Source organism: Centropristis striata, chromosome 11 (assembly GCF_030273125.1).
Source record: "Centropristis striata isolate RG_2023a ecotype Rhode Island chromosome 11, C.striata_1.0, whole genome shotgun sequence".
NCBI classification, from domain to species: Eukaryota; Metazoa; Chordata; class Actinopteri; order Perciformes; family Serranidae; genus Centropristis; species Centropristis striata.
The window spans coordinates 35,324,239-35,349,318 of NC_081527.1; the positions used below are offsets into that span (position 1 = coordinate 35,324,239).

The 25,080-nt window shown below is 36.6% G+C and overlaps 2 protein-coding genes across 2 annotated transcripts in view; one reads left to right on the top strand and one right to left on the bottom strand.

Annotated features, from left to right (window-relative positions):
* On the top strand, positions 1 to 10,611 carry clul1 (clusterin-like 1 (retinal)). The gene is made up of 8 exons (XM_059344556.1): positions 1 to 103; positions 2,027 to 2,175; positions 2,262 to 2,432; positions 4,821 to 5,259; positions 7,200 to 7,325; positions 8,072 to 8,286; positions 8,901 to 9,079; positions 10,230 to 10,611. The coding sequence occupies exons 1-8, from the start codon at positions 1 to 3 to the stop codon at positions 10,243 to 10,245; spliced, it is 1,398 nt and encodes a 465-aa protein (XP_059200539.1). The 3' UTR covers positions 10,246 to 10,611.
* A 1,723-nt stretch (positions 10,612 to 12,334) lies between these two features.
* Positions 12,335 to 25,080, bottom strand: part of yes1 (YES proto-oncogene 1, Src family tyrosine kinase) — a 42,262-nt gene continuing 29,516 nt past the window's right edge. Inside the window, exons 8-12 of the mRNA XM_059344555.1 lie at positions 23,239 to 23,418; positions 22,373 to 22,449; positions 20,742 to 20,895; positions 19,219 to 19,350; positions 12,335 to 13,661 (exon numbers count right to left, since the gene is read on the bottom strand). Of these exons, the coding sequence (XP_059200538.1) occupies positions 13,453 to 13,661; positions 19,219 to 19,350; positions 20,742 to 20,895; positions 22,373 to 22,449; positions 23,239 to 23,418 (752 nt within the window). The 3' untranslated portion in view covers positions 12,335 to 13,452. The remainder of the gene's footprint in view (positions 13,662 to 19,218; positions 19,351 to 20,741; positions 20,896 to 22,372; positions 22,450 to 23,238; positions 23,419 to 25,080) is intronic.

Sequence of the window (25,080 nt, forward strand, 5' to 3'; positions counted from 1 at the left end):
ATGAAGCTGCTGCTGGGTTTGGTTGTGGTGGTGGTGACGCTGGGGGTCCTTCACTCTGCTCCAGAGGACCCACCCACAGGCATCTCAGAGGACACCTTAAAGCGTGAGTCAGCACACAGGAACCTAAATGTAAAACAACAAAATAAAACAACAATTTGAACCTGGTTTTATCCAGTGTTCCGTTTTGTTCTGTAAATGTATGTATGGAAATGTAATGGCTCATTTGCATATTTAAACATAAAAACTTGTAATACAAAAAAACAAAAAACGTAGAATTCAAATTGTGCAGCAAAGCAATACAAACAATAAGATGTATTATAAAATAAAGGACTGAAATATAATCTACGAGAAGTGATGGAGAACATTTCTGTCCCGTCATCTATTCATTGACGGTACAACTTTTGTCCTCCCAGATACAAAAAACTGTTTTGTTTGATTGTTTATAAAGCATATAGAATGAATTATGACCAGTTTTACTCTTCTTTTCTGTATTTATCCATGTTTCATGCTCAATTGTATGAAAGACACCCAAATGTTTGATATAAAAACATTTGAAACCGGGGCAAATTTGACTCGAGGACAACAGGAAGTACCAACGCCACACTGTAAGAATACTTATGTTACGTAAAAGTCCTGCATTAAGAATGTTACATAATTAAAATTATGTGTAGCACCATAACACCTTAAAGCGTGAGTCAGCACACAGGAACCTAAATGTAAAACAACAAAATAAAACAACAATTTGAACCTGGTTTTATCCAGTGTTCCGCTTTGTTGTTCTGTAAATGTATGTATGGAAATGTAATGGCTCATTTGCATATTTAAACATAAAAACTTGTAATACAATAAAACAAAAAACTTAATGTATGTCGTCAACTGGGGAAGTTTCCTAGTGAAATCTATGAGTAAACATTTTTAACCTTTTCACCTGTAGTGTCGTGATATTAAGGGAACATTTATGATGGTTTCTTCAGAATTAAAAGTAACATTTTTACCAGTATTCCCACAGCAAAAGAAAGAAATTCTCTGTTGAAGCTGTTTCTAGACTCTCTTTGTTTCTATTCATTAGTTTTACATGTTAAGAGTCAGTGGTTTTTGCTACATTTTAAGCTGTGACAAATATGTAAAAAGTAAGGAGCTATATAAATAAAGTGAAAATGCGAAGAAATGCACAAAGCCTGTATTAAGAAGCCTTAAAACAACCGGTTTTCTGCGATGTCAAACCAATACTACTACATATACAGGTAGAAAGTGCTACCACTGTGCTGTTACAGTCATTCCCTGGCTGCAATGATGGTGCATAAACAGGTTATGGAGACCCAAAGACACTGACCAATCAGAGCTAACTGGGCTTTTTTCAGGAGGGGATCTTAAAGAGACAGACGGTAAAACGGAGCGTTAAAGCTGAATACAGCTTTATTCAGACAGACAGTTTAAATATGTATGTATATATATATATATATATATATATATACAGTACAGGCCAAAAGGTTGGACACACCTTCTCATTCAATGCGTTTTCTTTATTTTCATGACTATTTACATTGTAGATTCTCACTGAAGGCATCAAAACTATGAATGAACACATATGGAACTATGTACTTAACAAAAAAAGTGTGAAATAACTGAAAACATGTCTTGTATTTTAGATTCCTCAAAGTAGCCACCCTTTGCTTACTAGAATATAAGACATGTTTTCAGTTATTTCACACTTTTTTTGTTAAGTACATAATTCCACATGTGTTCATTCATAGTTCATAGTGAGAATCTACAATGTAAATAGTCATGAAAATAAAGAAAAACGCATTGAATGAGAAGGTGTGTCCAAACTTTTGGCCTGTACTGTATATATATATATATCTATATATATATATATATATAGATATATATATACATATATATATATATGTGTGTACGTAATGCTCTAGTAGAAACTCAAAATACAATTCTGAACCTTAAAAATGAGCATAATATGTCCCCTTCACTGTGTGTTATTAAATAAAGTTATTTTCTCCTTTTTTCTCAGAGTTGTCTGTAAATGGCGAGAAACTGGTGGACGAGGAGGTGAGGAGAGCTCTGTACGGGGTGAAGCAGATGAGGGAGGTGATGTGGAGGAATGGACAGAAACACGAACACCTCATGAAGTCTCTGCGACACAGCAGCGACAAGAAGAAGGTGAGAACAGAAACCTGTCCTCAGATAGAAGAGTGAGACAGAACACGAAGCAGGCTAATGAAAACAGTTCCTCTCTCCACCACCAGGGGGCTGACGAGCTGGCTAAGGAAGTGACTGAGAAGCTGGAGGAGGCGGAGGAGCAGTGCAGAGACTCCCTGCAGTCTGAGTGGGAGCAGTGCAGGCCCTGTCTGGAGGATGCATGTAAAACCTTCTACACCTCCACCTGCCGCAGGGGGTTTGGCACTTTCCACGCCAAGGTATCAAACTACAGCCCAGACTTCCTTTCTACAACCTTCAAACTCCTGAAGCAGCAAAAATGTCAAAACTGTTTGGTCATAGGATCAGTGGCGGTTCTAGACCAATTTTACTGTGAGGGCCAAGGAGGGGCCAGTGTTTAATCAGAGGGGCACATTAGCACATGAAAAATGGCAAAGATGATATTTAAGTATTCAAAATCTTTGAATGCCTTGAAAAATTACACAAAATGACCAAAAAAGACACAAAATGAGAAGACAGAATAACCAAAAAAAAAACCCACAGAAGACATTAAAATGACAAAAAAAGACACATAATGACCATAAAAAGACACAAAATAACTAAAACAGACACAAAAAAGACACATAAATGACACCAATGACAAAAAAGACACAAAATAAATAAAAAAGACACAACAACACACAAAATTACCAAAAAAAGACACAAAAAAGACACAAAAAAGACACAAAAAGATACAAATGACCAAAAAAGACACGTAAAGACATGAAAAGGATTCAAAAATGGACAAAATAGCCCAATAAGACTCCATAGAGTTAAACTATTATACAATGTACACATTCTGGGTTCCTTTGTGTACAATGAGATATTGTTTGAAAAAAAAAGGTTAGAATTGTTCCATTGTTCATTTTTATAAATTGATCATTTCATTATTAATTTGACACAGGGGCCACAGCAGGGGCCAAAGGCTTCTTCACAGGGGCAGTGGCCCCTGGAGGCCCCTGTGTTGAACCGCCACTGCATAGGATGAATCTTTACCTTTTCTGGAATCTGTTGCCTAGTCAAAAAAATAAAACCTGCTTAAGCAAAACAAGCCAAGTCAGATTTTTATATATGTTCAATATACAGTCATGGAAAAAAAAAGTTTTTTTCTTCTATTTCTTGATCATTTTAATACCTAGTACAACTAAAGGTACATTTGTTTGGACAAATAAAATTATAGCAACAAAAATAGCTCATAAGAGTTTAATTTGACACCTGATATCTAGACATTTTCCATGGTTGTCTTAATAATGATTTTGGTTATTAAAAAAAATATGGAAAATAATAATAATAATAATAATAATAATAATACATTTTATTTGTAATGCACTTTACATTACAGGGAATCTCAAAGTGCTACAGGTTAAAAGCATAACAGTCTAATTATAAAAAGGATAAAAAAGGGAAAAAAGACAGCTAAAAACAGAAAACATACATACATAATCTAAAAACCATCTAGATGGGAGGAACCAAAGGTTTTGCTAAAAAGGAAAGTCGCATCAGCTCTTAAATTAAACTCTTATGAGCTATTTTTGTTGTCATCATTATATTTGTCCACAAATGTAGGCCTACCTTTAGTTGTACCAGACATTAAAATTAACTAGAAATTGAAGAAAAAGACTGGTCTAATATTTTTTTTCCATGACGCATTTATGTTAGCAGCATTTTAACTTTGTCAAGGTAGGGCTCATTTTAACTACTTAATATGCTGTTATGAAAGTTTAAATTATCCATGTTGAATCTTTATCTGAAAACTAACTAAACCTGTCAGATTAAAAGCGGAGTTAAATAACAATATTTACCTGAGATGTAGTGGAGCAGAAGTATAACAAATACTTGAGAAATCAAGAAACAGCTTTTAGCAACAGTACCCTAAACAGTAACACTTTACTTGAAGGTATCGTCATAATAGTGACATGATACTGTCATAACTGTGACATGACACCATCATAAACGTGTCATAAACATTATGTCAATGTCATAAACGTTTATGACTGCTGTCATTAAGTGTCATTCGGTTTTTGTCATGACAAGTTGACATTCCTTGGGTTGTCTTGATTATGACAACTTGACTTTAATCAAAGTGACATTACCACAAAATGTCTTTGTCATGGCAACTTGACATAAACGAAATATGTTTCTATATTTGTGTTTATGGCAAGTTGGCATAATGATTATTATAATTAGATGTGCAAGGTTACAGACCAATTCTAGCAGCTTTGGGTATCTTGTCGGTATTCTGTCAAACATCTATGACCAAGTGCTAGAATTGGTCTGTAACCTTGCACATCTAATTATAATAATCATTATATCATTATATTATTAATATTTTGTTTATGTCAAGTTGCCATGACAAAGACATTTTGTGGTAATGTCACTTTGATTAAAGTCAAGTTGTCATAATCAAGACAACCCAAGGAATGTCAACTTGTCATGACAAAAACCGAATGACACTTAATGACAGCAGTCATAAACGTTTATGACATTGACATAATGTTTATGACACGTTTATGATGGTGTCATGTCACAGTTATGACAGTATCATGTCACTATTATGACGATACCTTCAAGTAAAGTGTTACCCAATAAACTTACTTCTCCGTCTGTAGGTGGAGAACTTCTTCCGCAAGGTGTCCAGGCGCTTTGGCCCCCGGGAGCCTCGCACTGAGCCCGGGGACATCCTGGTGAACCAGGGTCCCGACAGCTCCGACACCGAGGTGGACCGCATCGAGGACTCCTTCAACCGGCTGAGCAGCAGGGTGGGGCTGCTGGTGAGCCGCAGCGTGGCCCTGGTGTCCAGCATGAGCAGCCGGCTGGACCGAGCCCTGCAGACCGCCTTCCTCAACGGCACCGACAGCCTGGCGGAGGACTCCACCGCGGACCCCTACAACCCCAGCCGGGACTCGGGCTTCCTGCAGGGCGTGGGGCTGGAGGAGGTGATGGAGTCATTCTTTGACTTCGGGAAGAGCGTGGTGGAGGAGTTTGGGGCTGTGGTGACCCAGGTGTTTGATGACATCCACGAGGCTGTGGAGGAAGAAAAGAAGAAAGGTAGGACAGGAAGTGGAGGCACACATCTGCACGATTTACACACTTTTTCACATGGTAGCCTAACATTAAAAAAAATCGTTTTACTCCTCATTTTTTATTTTACCTGCACCACCTTTTTGTTTTGTTTTTGCAAGTGTAATAACCTCAACCGTGCCAACATACCGTCATATCGTCACCCTGTTGAAATAATCGCCTAACTCATTTTTTAAAAGTTTTGCAGGAAACACAAAAAACTTCACCAAAAGTATAACATATGACATTTATTGATCATTTCACTCAAAAAGGATGTAACAGAGAAATAAATGACTTAGGCAATTTTTTGAACATCCCTTTGTGACTTAAGCAATATATGGTAACACTTTATTTTGAAGGTGTCTACATAAGAGTCACACAAGCCTGTCAGAAACATGACATGACAAGTATCATGAGCATTAATGTTACTTAAAAGTGTCATTAATGTTCATGACACATCCAATGTCATGTCTATGACACGCTCATGTCACTCTTATGTAGACACCTTCAAAATAAAGTGTTACCATATCTTGCTTAAGTCACAAAGGCATGTTCAAAAAATTGCCTAAGTCACATTTTATTTTAACTTAGGCATAATAAATCCGCTTAAGTCACACACTGAGGAGATGATTTAGGCAAAAAACCCAACAATTTTGACAAAAAATGACTTAGGCGATTATTTTAACAGTGTGACGATATGAAAGATTGAATTAAAGTAACTTTATTTTGAAAAGCTACTGAATCAGTGCCAATTGCACAATGTAATTTTTTAAAAAATGAACTTCTTTTTTCACTCCTCAGTGTCTCATAATACAAATGTTTAACTATTTAAGTTGTGGGATACTCAAATTTTTATAGTTTTTATTTTATTTTATTTTTTCTTAAATGTGGCTCATATGAGTAACAGAAATTAGATTTTTGGCTCAGCATTACCAAACATATGACATGTAGCCACGTGACTTCAGTGCTAACAGTACAAGAACACTTAGCAGCTTCAAGTGGATTACAAAAAATATCTAAGAAATAATTAAGGTAGAAGTACTGGAGGTTGAGATTTACATTCTCAGTCCAAATTTTAAAGGTGGGAATGTGTCCGCACTAATTGAGTTGACACAACTAACATATGTATTGCAACTAACATACACCTGAATATTTAATGAGGAAAAAAGCCACATAATACTACCTTAAAATAATAATTATCAGTACCTTAAAAATATTTCTGAAGGATTTTAATTATTTTATTTCATGGGGAAATCTGATTTTAAGAAAGTGGAGACAGGCTGAAATCCTATTCAAGTGCCAGATGCTGAGCTTGATAATATAATCTATTATATAGATCATTTTCATGCATATAACATCCTAGGGAGAGAAATGGGCTGATTGAGTGGAATGACCCAGAAACAGTTAAAAGTAAAATAATATTGCACCAAAACCAGAGTTTATATATGGGGACTTTTTATACATTAAAGTATATTAAAGATATGCTGTCTGTTGCTTTCCAATAATGTTTAGATGTAACTATTAAAGAACTATAGGGGGAAAGTGTTGTGCTGGGACTCTTCACCCGTGAGCGTACTCCGGTTAGGGAATAAGGACACCGTTTTTGACTTTAACTTCTTTATCTTAAACTTTTTTCAGCAGCATGTCAGTACACACACACATTTTTCAACACATGCTGATTCTAAGGCCCCCAAACGTAAAACATAGCTGCCCTGTAAACTGCCCGACTCAAACAGACTGAACTAAAAAGTGCCTAAATATAATTATTAACCTGTTTAAATCAACAATATCAATATAATCAAATTAACAGATTAATAGGGTGTATTTGCTGGTCACAAAGGGAATTTATAACAGTAACAATAAACATCTGAACACAATGCCAATCAACAAAAACAGTAATCTAATTTAACATGTTTCTGTTTTGGAAGTTGGAAGGGAAAGTTTCCCTCGTTTCCTGCAGAACAGGAAGTTGTGCCGAGATCTTCGCAAACAGACGTCAGAGTGCTGGCAGCTGCAGGACCAGTGTGAAGTCTGCCAGGGAGCTCTGCTCACAGGTGAAGCACCACCACCCCTTCACATCTTATTATATATTTACATCTTAAAGGAACACTCCACTGTTTTTTCATATTAAAACATGTTATTCGGTCAAGTAAGACGAGTTGATACAGACCTCTTGCGTCTCAATGCGTGCACTCAATCGCCCTGGCGCGCGGCGCCACTTGGCTAGCACTTAGCTTAGCCCAGTTCATTCATTAGGATCCAAACAGATGGACAGTTAGAAGCGACCAAACTCCTCCACGTTTTCCCTATTTAAATACAGCTACACGAGTAGTTAAACGACCAAGTATGGCGACACAAAATAAAACGTGGCGCTTTTCTAAGCGGATAAAAAGGATAACTATAATGTATGGCGAATAGCACTTGGGAGCACTTCGACTCGGCGCAGTAATATCATCACTCCTGAGGGGAGAAGATTTTTCAGGAGTGATGATATTACTCGCCATACTTGGTCGTTTAACTACTCGTGTAGCTGTATTTAAAATAGGGAAAACGTGGAGGAGTTTGGTCGCTTCTAACTGTCCATCTGTTTGGATCCTAATGAATGAACTGGGCTAAGCTAAGTGCTAGCCAAGTGGCGCCGCGCGCCAGGGCGATTGAGTGCACGCATTGAGACGCAAGAGGTCTGTATCAACTCGTCTTACTTGACCCAATAACATGTTTTAATATGAAAAAACGGTGGAGTGTTCCTTTAACATCTTTACAAACAGCAGCTCCTCTGACCTCCTCCTCCTGTCTCCAGAGTGCCCCAGTGTGCGGGAGCTGCATGTGGAGCTGGATGAGGTGTCCCAGCTGCTGGATGTGTCCAAAGAGCAGTATGATGAGATCTTGTCTATTGTCCAGCGCCACACTGATGAAACCGTCTCCTGGCTGAGCAACATGGCGGCCGAGGTCAGCTGGGTGGCTGAGGCTGCGAGCAACACCAGCATTCCCGAAAACATCTTCCGCATCACCAAGGTGAGGAGGAGCGTAGAAACTTCATTTCAGAATCCCTGAGAGGCAAAAACAATGGGCCTCATTCACGAACCGTTCGTAAGAACAAATTTGAACACTTTCTATGAAGACTACATCTATAGTGCATTATGAGCGCATTCATAGTGAATTATAATGCTCATTATAATTAATCATAATGCATTATGACTGCATTCATAAACACATATAAAGCTTCATGATGCACTATATCAACAGTTATAAATATAGCTTATAATGACTTATAAATCCAAGTGTCTTATGAGTGCTCTTGACTGGTTATAAACTACAGACTGACTGATGAGGCTTATAATACATTACAACTACTCATACCCCTCTATACACACACCTCAACAATCAGTTGTTATAAGGACTCATAGGATGCCATAAGTATAAATAAATGATCAATGTATGCTTTAAGTAAAGTGAGGTTCATATAGACGCATCTATAATGCAGTATAGCTAATCATGATGTTTCATTGTATTGTATATAACGTATAAAGGCCAAGTGAAGCAACACATTTGAAAAAAAAGTGTGGACAACATCCATTAATGGTGAACGGCAGTGGTTGGTGTAAAATATTGCTTCTTCCACCCTCCAGGTGGCGCCAAAGAGCCATGATGAAGAGAACAAATCTGTGAGTGAGACCAAGGTGGAGGTGACCGTCCTGAACTCTCCCCCGCTCCTCCTCTCCGTCCCTGGGGAGCTGATGCTGCAGGACCCAGCCTTCATCCAGTTTGTGACCCAGGAGGCTCTGAACAAGTACAAGGAGATGTTCAGGTGAGAACTTTCATCACCTTCATTCAAGCACCAGGGTTGAATTTTACCAGAGACACTGGTCATCCATCATCTCTTTCCAATTTCTTGTGCTGTAGATTTTCTTTACAAAAAAAAGAAGAAATAAAAGAAAAATACTCACATTGTTATTAGAGTGTGAATTTAAGGCAAACATGCTTAATGTTTTGTTTTTCTTATGAATTTTGGTTGCAATGCTTTTTCCCCCAATATGTAGTCTTTTTCAACTGAGATTGCAAAGAAATTGGGACACTGGAAAACATTAACAGAATACATCAAATTCAGATTTTAGACTGTATATTTACAAACACAAACGTTTTTTTCAGTTTGAACTTTGACCTCCTAAACCCACCTGCCTGGGTCAGTTTATGGGAAGGATTAGACAAAAAAAAAGTTTTGAGCCAAAGCTTAAACTGGAGGGCAAAAAAGTGAGAGGTTTCATCTATATAGTATTTCTACAGTTTTCAATTGAATATACACTACCGGTCAAAAGTTTTAGAACACCCCAATTTTTCCAGTTTTTTATTGAAATTCAAGCAGTTCAAGTCAAATGAACAGCTTGAAAGGGTACAAAGGTAAGTGGTGAACTGCCAGAGGTAAATAAAAAAAGGTAAGCTTAACCAAAACTGAAAAATAATGTACATTTCAGAATTATACAAGAAGGCCTTTTTCAGGGAACAAGAAATGGGTTAACAACTTAACTCTATGGAGTCTTGGGCTATTTTGTCCATTTTTGAATTCTTTTCATGTCTTTGTAAGTCATTTTGTGTCTTTTTTTGGTCATTTTGTGTCTTTTTTTGGTCATTTTGTGTCTTTTTTTAGTCTTTGTTAGTCCCATAAAATGTGATTTTGAATCTTTTTTTTACTTTCAAAACACTATCGTGCTCAATAAAGAATTTTAAATGTTGCAAATGTGCATTAATTTCAGAGTACACTGAGATATTAAGCTGCATTATTTTCAATTCAATTCTGGAAAAGTTGGTGTGTTCTAAAACTTTTGACCAGTAGTGTATGTCACAAAGGATTAGCAAATGATTGCATTCTGTTTGTCGTACGTTTTAGACAGCATCCCAACTGTTTTTGAATAAAGGTTCAAGTTGAAATTTGGACATAATCTCTCCTTCTCTCTTTGCAGGTCTGAGGATGAGTAAATCCAGCCTGTCTCCTTTTCTAAACTCCTAAAAGCACTTTCTTCGTGAACAGAACTAGATTGTGTTCCTGTATAGTAGACATAATCTCTGAAATGTAAATGCACTACAATTAAACCAATTGATTGTCAATCATTGCTATTTAATGAATGTTAAAAGAAGAAAATGTACGTCGTACTTGTTGTCAATTGATGTAAATATAAAATAAAACACAAGAAAGTGTGACTTTGTGGAAAAAAAAGGCTTAAAAAAGTGGAATGCAAATCTCAGATCTGAATCCAAACGAGGATCTTTGATGCCTGATAAGAACAAGAGATCTAAAGGAAATCTTTGAGTAAAACTTTTATTTTTTTCTGTACAAAATCATATTAGTTACCATTCTCCCGAATTTCATCATCATCATCATCATCATCTCCCCGCTAGTTCAAGTCCCATCTTTAGGAACAATCACGTTAGCTTCTCATGAGTGACGCACAGAAAGAAATACAAAAAAATAATGTTCACATCTTTGTCCGATCCATAAACTTACGTATTGAATGACTAAGAAGATGCCCTCACATCTTCTCAGGTTTCCCATCACATACGGCTGCGCAGACAGTGGGAGTACCTGTAAGAACGTGTTATTGGACTTCTTAATATCTATGAAAGCACTAAAGCCCTGACCTGACCACAGTGTGAGTGCAAAGGTGTTTGTTTTGTCTGGTTCCACTTACTTCACTCCAGAAGTGATCCATCATCTCGACAACAGATTAAAGTAAGAAAACCATAAATGGGGAGCTCGACACAGGAAAATACCATCTGAGACATTTTGTTCCATGACACATAACTGGCTGATTTTGAATGATTGCATTTGAACAGGAAAATATTTGTTTGTGTTGCTTTGGATTAAACTCCTCTCCAGCAGACACAGACCTAAAGGACACTGAAGGAATGTTGAATGAATAGTTTGGATTATTTAAAAAAAAAAAAAAGGTGTTCGAGGAAGCAGACAGGAGCACTGGCATGGAAGGTAACTAATGCTAAACATACAGTCATGGAAAAAATTATTAGACCAGCCTTTTTCTTTAATAAATTGTTAATTTTAATTCCTGGTACAACTAAAGGTACATTTCTTTGACAAATATAATGATAACAATAAAAATAGCTGATAAGAGTTTAATTGAAGAGCTGATATCTAGACATTTTCCATGGTTTTCTTGATAATAACCAAAATCAATATAAAGAAAACCATGAAAAATGTCTAGATATCAGCTCTTCAATTAAACTCTTATCAGCTAATTTTATTGTTATCATTATATTTGTCCAAACAAATAAACCTTTAGTTGTACCAGCCATTAAAATTAACTAGAAATTGAAGAAAAAGACTGGTCTAATATTTTTTTTTCCATGACGCCTTTAGTTGTACCAGGCATTAAAATGAAGAATTTATTGAAGAAAACAAGGGTGGTCTAATAATTTTTTCCACGACTGTATTTTAGCCACCTAAAAAAAAAACATATAAACAAAACAGTGTAAACTATATTTTGAATATCTTCATTGCTTTAACTTGCCTTTAGACAGCCCTTTATAACAGGGAACTGAGTCTGTTATAGGCTCTCCTCAACCCCACCTGACTCCATTGACAAAAACAGTCATTTTCCCTTGCAGAAAACAGGAGATACTTGTCTACCGCTGCCTCCATCGGTTAGTTAAGTTAGTGTTTTTGTGTGACTTTGGTGTATCTGAACTAGCCCCAAAATCACACAATAACAGAAATTCATGAACAGATCGAGGCAGCTGTTGACCAGCAGCTCCTGTGTTCTACAAAGTAAATCTACTGTTTTTTTCAAAGGAGTCTGGTGGCTTTGACGAGAGCATGTAACAACTGCAGTTCCCCTTTAGAACGGGCTCTCTGGTGGCAAGGTAAAGCAATGAAAATATTCTAAATATAATGTACACTTAAACAGATATCTTGTTTTTCAGATGGCCAGATACATTTAGCTGCTGTCCCCGTACCTGCCTGACCGCCATCTATAGATAAGTACCCCATACAAGCACACTGAACTAGCCCTTTATGTGATAGTTTGGTGAGAAGAACAGAAACAGCTGCATGTATGATTTACACGACTGTGAATTTAATAGATCTAACAGATTCTTGGACCATCGGTCATGGGATAACAAACCTACTGCTGTGTTAAACTGTGTGGATGAGTGCAACATCAGGAGAAAAGTGTTAAGAGTCTTTTACAGCAATCAGAAATGTGCATCAAACAAAAGCTAATTTTAGACAGAAATGAACTTAAACTTACTTAAATTTCACAGCTGATTTCAAAACATTTGTAAAATGTTAAACAGGAAAAATGTTTTTGCACTTGTATATTATCAAAATACATCTTTATGATTTCAAGTCCCCGTTTAAATAAAAAAAATGAAAAAGTATAATCAAATCGACGTGATTTGCCATTCAAGTGACCGTGTTAAGTATAATCTCTTTAACACGGTCTTCTCATGTCTCATTCATCCACCTGATCACACATGCTAAAAATACATATTTTTGCACATACCGTATGTACATCTGCTTTGATCTCTCGGTACATTCTTTCACCCGTAAAGTACAACCTTTTTCTTTACTTCACCTCACAACCTTCTACATCAAAAGCTTCACAGACGCACTTGACAGTTCAACCAGTTGTTTGTTGCCTCAAACCCTCGAACCTATCAACCTACATGTTCAAACCCAGCTCATGTACATACAAAAGATCTCCAATATCAAAGAACTGTGTTGTAAAACAAGATAAAAAGAGGGGGAAACTGGAGGAGAGAGGGGAAATATATCATTTAAAAAAAGTAAAAAAAAAAAAAAAAAAAAAAAGGGTGCATGTGAAAGTAGCCTTTGATTTTGAAACTAGAGGATAATCTGTCTCTTTTTGATCACAGTGTTGTGGCCAGTCCATGTGTTTTATTCTGATTAGCAGGGTTCCCAGAGCTTAACGTACCAGCACCAATCAAACATTTGGTCCCCGGGCACACAGGGGACAACCCTCCATCCAGAAAACATCTTGCACTTGCATGTACCAGTGTGGTTGTGGACTAGTTTGTAGCATTAAAAACTCTTTCTCTGCAGCCTCGTTAAGGCTTCTCCCCATGTTGAAGTTCTCAGCTGTCCCTGGCGTTTCTCTCCACTGATGTTCCTCTGGATGACACCAGAGTTCCTCCACCAAATCCCCCAGACTAGAGGTTGTCCCCTGGCTGGTACTGTGGCTCTGTGGCTGTGAAGTAGTCTTCCAAAAAGGACTGGATGTATTCGAAGGTCGGCCTCTCGTCTGGGTCTTTCTTCCAGCACTGCCTCATCATCTCGTGCAGGGACTCGGGGCACCCCTGGGGGCAGGGCATGCGGTAACCTCGCTCCACCTGCTCGAGTACCTCTCGGTTCACCATACCTGGGGAAAAAAACACACAAATAATTAACCCATTGACGCCTGAAACGCCTGTAAAACCTCTGGGCGACTTTAAAATAACCCCCTAAAATCTGAAGTTTATCTATAAATTCAACAGAAGTGTCAACGCTTCTACTAAATAATAGATTTTTCAGCCTCTGTAGCAGACAGAAATGAAATTCAAAAAGTATTTGAGAGCTTATACAAATACTACAAAACGACGTATCCGCTTTCCAGGCTTCAATGGGTTAATGGACGGTATTTGAAGAGCATTTTTATCCAGTAAGATTTACAGTTTGGGGTTCACCGTCTTGCTCAAGGCCACAGTCCACTATAACGTCATTGTCATTTTATATAATATAATATGTAATAATAGATAATAAACAATATAAAAATAAAATGAGAAATACTTTATTTATATTTTTCATTTTATTTTTATATTGTTTATTATCTATTATTACATATTATATTATATATTATATACTTTACTATTATTATTATTATATACCGTCTAGTCACTATAGCATTGTTGCCATCAAATCACCAGTTTAATTACCTTCATCTTGTCAACCATCCTACCAACTGATGTTTTTTTTTTAACTTCCTAAGTGTTCTTGTTCTATTCTGTGTTTTTTTCTATTGTTGTTTTTATTTATGCTACCTCAGTATTTTATTCTATTGTATTTTATTGATTAATTATTACAAAAGAATCAACACAACTATGACATAATTATGTCAATGTGTCCTTGAGAGAACTGGTGACACATGGATTTTTCCAAAGTTTTCCGTAGGGCAAAAAAAGGTGAAAGTTTTTGATTAGGAAACAACTCAATTTGCAGCCTCAAGCTGTAGCAAGTACTGGCATCACACAGCTAACAGTAGGAGAAAACGCCCACGCAAACCACCGTGTTAAAACAGTCCATGTAGGTGGAACATGCATCATTATTTGACTTGCAGCCAGTGATGGGCAGTAACGCGTTACAAGTAACACGTTACTGTAATGTGATTACTTTTTTTCAAGTAACGTGTAAAGTAAGGGATTACAATGGCAAAAATAAGTAAGTAATTAGATAACTGTTACTTTCCCGCAAGCAGGCTGCGTTACTGCATTACTAAACTGCAATTTTGTTTGCATCATGCAGCGTTTAATGCCTGGAAGTAGCCACATTACTTTGAGTTTGACTCGGTAAAAAGTAACAAAAACATTAGCGTCGGCTGTACACTCTGCGTGGGAAGAAAACTTTGATCTACAGCGAAAAATTCCACCTTAAATCTGAGCAAGCAGCTAGCAAGACGGCACAGGATGTGAAACTGATTGAGCTCCCCCCGGATCCCCCCACTGACATGATCGCTGTGGCAACCACATCCAATTCAACCAGGCAAACCTCCGACGGGCCCTAAAGCTCCTGCTAAACAGGTGGAATTAGATTTAGGAGTGACAGGACTGGAGAAACTAGTCCCTGGCTATATTGTAGAGGACATATTACCCATTTCAACTGGAGACTGAATCATTCTGAGGCATCGTAGAAAAATACAGACCAAAAGCGGTGTCAAGCTGCCGCAGAGAAAGTCATTTTCAGGATACCTTGAGAGAGAATACGACTGTTTAATTTTGATTAAATTTTATATGACAGAATATGCAGAAAGAATAGAATTAGGCTAAAAGGTCTATTGCTTAATAGCGTATTCAGGTTGTGCATCATGTTTTTGAAAAGTAACTAAGTAAAGTAATTAAAGTCACTAATTACTTTTGAAAATAAGTAATCAGTAAAGTAACTGGATTACTTTCTCGGAGAAGTAATCAGTAACTAATTACTATTTTGAAGTAACTTGACAAAGACGGCTTGCAGCCAATTTCAAGATTAACACACAAACAGGGCAAATACAATGTTAGTTTTTGTAGAAATAAAATGTTGTTATAAAGGTTAGTTAACCCAGATATACAGTACAGGCCAAAAGTTTGGACACACCTTCTCATTCAATGCGTTTCCTTTATTTTCATGACTATTTACATAGTAGATTCTCACTGAAGGCATCAAAACTATGAATAAACACATAAGGAATTATGTACTTAACAAAAAAAGTGTGAAATAACTGAAAACATGTCTTGTATTTTAGATTCCTCAAAGTAACCACCCTTTGCTTACTAGAATATAAGACATGTTTTCAGTTATTTCACACTTTTTTGTTAAGTACATAATTCCACATGTGTTCATTAATAGTTTTGATGCCTTCAGTGAGAATCTACTATGTAAATAGTCATGAAAATAAAGGAAACGCATTGAATGAGAAGGTGTGTCCAAACTTTTGGGCCTGTACTGTATATCTGGCTTAAATCCTCAAAAGATCACATAAGATAAGATTTAGTAAAAACAGAGCTGCTTCACTCTCAGGCCATCCAGAGTCATGGATTTCTTCCCAAGACAGGAAGACAGTGATCTTGAACCCTGTGACACGGCGCTGAAACAGCTCCATGGGGAGCTGGACTGCAGCTAAAAGAGGTTATGACACAGAGTCGGTGGTATGGTCGCAGCCCCCTCCGTCCCTCTGTGGGAGAGTGGGGATCAGATTATCTCACACACTCAAGAAGAGGAAAGGCCCGGAGCGACTGCTGAGACCAGGATATGGTGGCAGTGGTATGTCGGATGCTGAGGTGTTAGCGTGATTTATGTCTTGGATTTGAAACCCTCGGCTCTTATAACATGCTTGTCACACATCTGAGTGAGTCTATATTTCTATATATACACACTGACTAAAATGGAGAAAAGATGATGTGTCCCCATGCTTGGTTGGGCTCTATACCTGCCTCATACGTCTACGCTATCAAACAAGAGAATAGAAATAGAGCTCCCCAGAAGGACTGGAGGCATAAAAACGTCCAGTGAGTCATCTGAGAGTTTAAAAAGGGTAAAGAGGGGGTTCAGCCTCCTGAATCTGCAGCTCTTGGGTGAATAATTAGACCGAACGGTTTACGCTGAAACCAAGACCTATCTATCTATCTATCTATCTATCTATCTATCTATCTATCTATCTATCTATCTATCTATCTATCTATCTATCTATCTATCTATCTATCTATCTATCTATCTATCTATCTATCTATCTATCTATCTATTTCCTTTAAACCAACAAAGTGTAGTTTCTGCCACTAGCGTTCTCTTTTCTTTTCTATTGTTGTTTTTATTTATGCTACCTCAGTATTTTATTCTATTGTATTTTATTGTACTTGAATACCGGACTGCTGTGACAACCGAATTTCCCTTTGATCGATCGAGGTAAAAAGAGCCCATTAAATTCAGTTTGTTTGATATTTAATTACCAACAGAAGGAAGAAAAGTTGCCCAGCTGTAAATGGAAATGGGTGACAAGTGATCACATCAGATTTAAGGAAGGATATTAACAGACTAGTTTGTGTATGTTAGTAGTGTGTTTTATGAATAAAATATCGCTTCTTGAACTATAAAAAAGGCACTTACTAAACTGTACAATTTAAAAAAAAGGAATATATTTTCTAATAAGTCTTATCTTATTGATCAATCTATCTATCTATCTATCTATCTATCTATCTATCTATCTATCTATCTATCTCCTTTAAACCAACAAAGTGTAGTTTCTGCCACTAGCGGTCTCTTGATCAATACCAGATGACATATCAGGATGGAAGTCTTTGGCCATATCTCTCCTCCCTACAGCAAAATATTCAAAATAAGAGCCCGGCCAATATCATCGTCCAGTATCAGTGTTTATGGTGTCAAATATGTGCCATTATGATTTTTTTTTACACAATATATAATGCAGCAAAAACATTGCTTGGCATGATTTATTTATTTATTTTTAAATAGTCAGCAATTGAGTAATGGTGTTTATTTAGATATTTATTTTAATCCTATTATTTATTTTCTTGTTTATCATTTATAGAATAGGCTGACAATACAATACATTGTTTGTATAATGTTAAATGATATTTTATAGAGTTTTATGTTTGAAAAAGTAGCTCTCTGGGTACATTTGCTGAGTGGTGAAAAATCGCTCAATCCACATAAAAAAGCTAAATTTTCATTCCCGCTCAAAAAATTGCTTTATCAGCCGCCATATCAGTTATCGATCATTTTCAGCCTCTATAATCAGTACCACCACCAGTCTCAAAAATCCCATATCGATCAGGCTCTATTTATAATAGTTCTAGTTGTTTTTATGACACATAATATACCCTTAAAAAAAAGTCTGACAATACAATACATTGTTCATATAATGTTAAATGTTATTTTATAGAGTTTTATGTTTGAAAAAGTAGCTCTCTGGGTACATTTGCTGAGTGGTGAAAAATCGCTCAATCCACATAAAAACGTCCAGTGAGTCATCTGAGGGTTTAAAAAGGGTAAAGAGGGGGTTCAGCCTCCTGAATCTGCAGCTCTTGGGTGAATAATTAGACCGAACGGTTTACTCTGAAACCAAGAGAGCCACGGGAGCCAGATGGCCCTCTACAAGAGATGGTGGTTAAGTCTGCCATATGGCACGCTCTGTAATCAGTGCCAGTCAAACAGACACACTGCAGCGCTGCTCTCAACCAGCAGGGGGCAGACAGGAAGACAGGAAGGGAGAGATCATGCATGAGAGAGCAAGTGGTGCTTTCCCATGCACTGATAAATCATTTGACATCTGCGTTGAGTCATACGTAGTTATATATTCTGTGTGTGTATTCTGATCTGCATGTGTGAGAAAATGCTATTAAAAGCTTTAGATGATGACGAACATGTGAGGAATACCCCTTAGGCAAAAATGTATGAATTATTCATGTTTTTCCATGGAGGAAACTTGAAAACAGCAGCTACATATTCAACATGATGGAGAACTTTATGCCAGATATTTAGACCAGCTATTCTCAACCTTGGGGTCGGGAGATGATTTCTGGGGGTCGCCAAATCATTTTGGAAGTCAGCTCTGTCTCCACTGTGTTAAAGTGTTCATGTGTTTTGGTTTTTTGGTAATTTAATGTCTTTTTTTGGTAATTTCGGGGGGGGGGGGGGTTTGGTCATTTTGTGTCTTTTTTTTTGGTCATTTTATGTCTTTTTTTGTCATTTTGTGTCTTTTTTGGTCATTTTGTGTCTTTTTTTGATCATTTTGTGGTCAATTTGTGTCTTTTTTGGTCATTTTGTTTCCTTTTTTGGTAATTGTGTGTCTTTTTTTAGTCATTTTGTGTCTTTTTTTTAGTCATTTTGTCTTTTTTTGGTCATTTTGTTTCTTTTCTGCGTCATTTTGTGTCTTTTTTTGGTCATCTTGTGTCTTTTTTTGGTCATTTTGTGTCTTTTTTTAGTCAATTTGTGTCTTTTTTTGGTCATTTTGTGTCTTTTCTGGTAATTTTGTTTGTTTTTTGGGTGATCTGAACTGTGTGAGATTCTGTTCAGTGAGCGGGGGTCGTGGACAACATGCATGTTAAATTGGGGGTCGCGACTCAAAAAGGTTGAGAACTACTGATTTAGACAACAGCAGGAAAATGACGCTTCTCATGTCCAAAAATGAAAAAGAAGAAAGAAAGAACAGCTCATATTTGTGTCTGTACCTGGGTACGGTACTCTGCCCTTCGTCACCAGCTCAGTCAGTAGTATACCAAACGACCAGACGTCCGATTTGATGGTGAAGCGGCCGTACAGAGCAGCTTCAGGGGCCGTCCACTTAATGGGGAATTTAGCACCTGGAGAGAAAGTTTTAAAAATTAAAAACAAAGAGTGGTAACACTTTACAATAACCATCTTTTATAAATGGTAAACAGATAGTTAATTAATGTTTAATCATCATTTACAAACCATATATAGGCCATTTAGAATGGTAAATACATAATTTATTCATGTTTAACTAACTACATCATTTATAAATGACAAATAATTGGTATATTAATGTAAGTTTATAGTTACTTTACCATTAACAAACAATTAAATTATAATTAATAGTTTATTAATAGTTGTAGTTGCACTCATTATAACATTTTTAACACCATATTAAATATGTTAATGACTTTGAAGTGATGTATATACCTTTAAGAAATTAGTTGAAAACATTTAAAGATTACATTTTTATAGCACTTTGTAAATGGTTATTAATTGGTTTATAAACCATCTATAAATATCATTTAGTTGGTTATTGTGTTACCAAAAGAGTCAAGCAGGAGGAATATGCCTTGAAATGATTAATGACTAGAAGCATTATTTTTTCACTATTGCTTGATCACTACTGTCTTTTTTCTCATTTAATCGATAGACAGTCTTAGTGGCAGCAAAACCTCACATTTGATTTCTGAATCCAGTTTGTTTTTTACTTGAAAAATTCATCCTCTTCCTATTTATTTATAATGTATTTATCCTTATTGGGCTTTTTTTTCAGTTCAAGGACGAATCAAATGAATAATAAATAACTATCACTGTCAGTATTGATTTATCTGCTGATTATCTTTGCTGTTGATCAATAGTTTGATCAATAAATGTCTGTAAACAGTAAAAAAAACAATTTCTCACAGTCTCACTATTTTTCATAAATCAATCAATCTGCTGATTACTTTCTTGATTAATTGTTCTGTCTATAAAATGTCAGAAAATAATAATAAAAACATGTCAATCCCAGTTTCTTAAAGGCAAAGGTGAGGTTTGTAAATATCCATATTTTAGAGGCTGAAACTGCCATTTTTTGTACAAAGAAATTAAAAATAATAAACACTGATTATTAAAATAGTTGAGATGGTATATGGACCAATCCATTAGTTGACTTATCGTTGCAGCTCTTAAAAACATGATATTTAATTGGCTTTTCTATCCAGCCACCACTTCATAATAAAGATTTTCAGTTTACCAACACAAGATAAAAAAAGAGAATATTTGAATTTTCTGCTTGAAAAACAATGCACAGTTTATGTGTACTGTCAGTGCTGTGCTTATGGTAAGGGATAAACTGAAGGTCTGGCGTAGGTGTTAAAGGTTCAGAATAAATATCTATTTAATAGTCCATTTATTACAAATGCAAGATCCTACAAATGCAGACACACACACACACACACACACACACACGCATGTATCTGTTTCTGAGAGCACACACCTTGTCTGGCGGTGTACTCGTTGTCCTCGATGAGCCGAGCCAGGCCAAAGTCAGCGATCTTACACACCAAGTTATCAGCCACCAGGATGTTGGCAGCTCTCAGGTCCCTGTGGATGTAGTTCATCCTCTCAATGAAGGCCATGCCGTCTGCAATCTGGGACGAGATTGGAAGGGACAGGCAGACAGGACGACAGGCAGACAGGGAGACAGGCAGACAGGGAGACAGGGAGGGGGAGGGGACGACAAAGAGAGAATAGCATCAAGAGTCAAGGAGAGATGAGCTGAAGATTTTGCAAATAAAAAGAACAAATATTAGCTTGGAATAAAACAAATCAAAGACTCTATGCACAATACTGGTCAAACGTTTTAGAACACACCAACTTTTCCAGAATTTAATTGAAAATGATGCAGTTTAATGTCTCAGTGTACTCTGAAATGAATGCACATTTGCAACATTTAAAATTCTTTATTGAGCATGATAGTGTTTTGAAAGTAAAAAAAAGATTCAAAATCACATTTTATGTTGGACTAAAGGACTAAAAAAAGACACAAAATGACCAAAAAAAGACACAAAATGACAAAAAAGACATCAAGAGACACAAAATGACTAAAAAAAGACAAAAAATTACCAAAAAAAGACACAAAATGACAAAAAAGACACCAAGAGACACAAAATGACTAAAAAAAGACACAAAATGACCAAAAAAAGACACAAAATGACTTACAAAGACATGAAAAGAATTCAAAAATGGACAAAATAGCCCAAGACTCCATAGAGTTAAGTTGTTAACCCACTTCTTGTTCCCTGAAAAAAGGCCTACTTGTATAATTCTGAAATGTACGTTATATTTTACCTTTTTTTATTTACCTCTGGCAGTTCACCACTTACCTTTGTACCCTTTCAAGCTGTTCATTTGACTTGATCTGCTTGATTTTCAATAAAAAACTGGAAAAATTGGGGTGTTCTAAAACTTTTGACCAGTAGTGTATGTGAAGCAACTTCCATGTATTGATGACCCAGATGATAAAGCAGGAAGGAATAAAAAGAGATTATATGCTGCTGTGATAACAACAACAACAACAACAACAACAGGACAAATCTTTAACACAACTATTCAGCATCTCCTCACACTGGCTGTCAGCTCCCTCAAGGTTTCTAGCCGCCTCAGTCTGATTCTCAAACACTTTTACACTCGGCTGGGTGAAGAGAAGAGGGAGCCCGGGAGCGTGGAGAGGCGAATTAAGAGCAGATCACGGTAGGTGGCCCAACCAGCGTGCTTAAGTGGCCTCTGATGAGTCGTGTTTAAGTGCTACAGTGGCAGTTAAAGAGTAGAGAATGAGGGGAGGCACATATACTGGGGAGAGGGAGGGGAGCGATATCAGGGAGCGTATTAAATAAATATGACAGTCAGATGGAGAACAAACTGAAACTGTTATTCACACGGACTGTATGTTTGACTCATACACCTACACACACAGCTGGAAGTTGGCCACATGGAGCTCTCTTTGTTTGAGAGAAGGATTTCCATACATCAGCAGTAAAACTGAGTTAAAACAGCAGCTGGGTAAGTAAGAGGTAAAGGGATATTCTGTGCTTGTTTTAGTTTTTACACAGTGTGTTCTGATCCTACCTGTGCAGCCATGTCCACCAGCTGGGGCAGCTTCAGATATTTGCCGTCTCCCTCCTTCAGGAAATCCAGTAAACTACCTGCCAGAGTTTAGAAGAACCAAGCAGAGTCAATACATCTGTTCAGCACAAAGAAAAGCTTGAATAACCAAAAACACTCAAAGGCAACATGACTACAAAGATCATAAGAGTCATATTCAGAGTTCATTAATCATACTCGTTGACATTACAAGACATTACAGATTGTTGCTCCTTTAATGCTCCTTACCTTTCTTTTTTTTTTATCCTGCTGTATCTTATTTTATCCTATTTATACTTTTATTTCTATTTCCCTGTTTTAATTGACTGTTTTTACTGTTTTCAATTGTGTCTTGCTGTTTTTAATGTGTATGTAAAGCACTTTGAATTACCTTGTGTTGAATTGTGCTATACAAATAAACTTGCCTTGCCTTGCCTTACTATAGTTTTCTTTGTTATTATTCCTTTTATTTAAAAAAATGAACCACAGATGATTTAAGAGAACAGAGATGGAATTTGATCATGTTTGAGTGATTCAATTTACAGTTACTCCATAGAAGAAGAAGAAAAAGGACCATAAATAGCCAAAATATTACCATTTATCATAGCCAGAAACTATGACAACAGAAATTATTGCTGGGTAATATTACTTTCCTATGGTCCTTGAACGCATCAAGTGTGAGGAACGCTGAAATCAGGTCACATTTGGACCTAATTTGTGATTTCATTTGTGAGTTTTGAGTTACATTTTACCTATAAACTTTCACATTTGTGTTCCAAGTGCACATATGTGTCCATATTAAACTTGTGCTCGTTCTTGACTGGTGGTTTGTACGTTTGGCCTGTTTGTACCTTTGCCCATAAATTCGGTTACAATGTAGATGGGCTCCTCAGACACCACGGCGTAGAGAGGCACCAGTTTATCGTGTCGGAGTTTCTTCATGATCTGGGCTTCCTGCAGGAAGGCCTCTGGGGACATGGTGCCTGGCTTCAGGGTCTTGATAGCCACCTTAGTAGTACCGTTCCATGTGCCTGTATAAAAACATAAATAATGAAAACTCACTCATAAAGTAATGCTGCATTTATGCACCTTTTAAGGAATTTCCAATATAGTGAGTGACAAATACGGTTATGCTGAAACACTGAAGGTACATTAAAGACTCTTTGACCCCTTTTAAGTGATTGAAAAGTCAATCCTAAAATCAGCCGTCATGCCAGTGATCTCTGGCACTGTTCCCATGTGTGGAGAGCAGCTCGGCAGAGAAAGGACACGACAGCTAAAATAATCAGCCACTTCCTGAACGGGAGCCACTTACTCACGCCCTGCTTGCATACAATGAGCTGAGGCAGGAGATCTACTGCTTCCGTCATAAAGCTGACCTTCATGAATGAGTCATACTGAACAAACTACACACACACCAGCGGACGGACAAAGTAGGGCAATGATAATGTCCAATAATAATACGAGGTGGCCAAGGCCAGTGGTCCAGTCTTCTATGGGATCCAAATCAGCATGCAGCCACTACATGTTTCACTTTTTATTATGTGAAAATGTGGTTGTGTCTAACTGGAAACTCATCATCTCAGTTGTGCATTTACTTAAATAGGAAAGCAGCAGTGGGATTTGACCTGTTTTCACTGAGTTACTGACTGGAATATGTTGAATATCGATATACTGTAGTTCACCAAAATACAGAATTTGTTTCGTGGTTTTTCAGCAGGTCGTGGCTGTGCACTAAATCCAATTTGATCGAAGTTATTCTGGGTTTATTTTTATTTATGGAATGTATGATTAATACATTGTCGTAGGTTTGTGAATGAGCAACATAGTTCATCTGATTTATTTTTAACTTTTTCAACTTTAACGATTATTTTTACATTCATATATATATATATATATATATATATATATATATATATATATATATATATATATATATATATATAAAACTTTATAAGTGGATTTTTTTTAACTTGACATATAATATAACCCAATTAAAAACATAAATAAATGTGAAAGAAAAGCTGATATATATATATATATATATATATATATATATATGAATGTAAAAATAGTTAATTAAAAAAAGTTAGACCGAAATAAATCAGATGAACTACGTTGCTCATCCACAAACCTACGCAAATGTATTAATCATACATTCAATAAATAAAATCAGCTTTTCTCTCACATATATTTATGTTTTTAATTGGGTTATATTATATTTCAAGTTAAAAAAAATCCACTTATAAAGACAACGATTTAATAATTGTGATCACAATATTGACCAAAAATAATCATAATTATTATTTTTGCCTTAATCAAGCAGCCATAATATGGAGTCATCATATTTCTACAATTGTTTTGTCACTATTGAACTTAACTAACATTATCCTGCAATGTTTCCAAAAGTGAAAAAAAAATTGAGTATCTGCCTCGTGTTTAGGATCCACTCCAAAATGTAATGGGCTCTTCTTTACACCAACTTTCATGAAAATCAGGCCTGTCATTTTTCCGTGATCCCACCAACAAACAGACAAACAAACCCAAAACATACATTTTATGAGACAGAAGTTGAAGCGAGGGAGGGATTTTTTCAGTCAGAAGTTTGAGCCGAGCAGAAAAGCCATCAAGAGCAACAGAGCAGAGAGAGACAGAGAGAGAGGGATTCCTGGGATTGCACAGTGGAGGCTTGC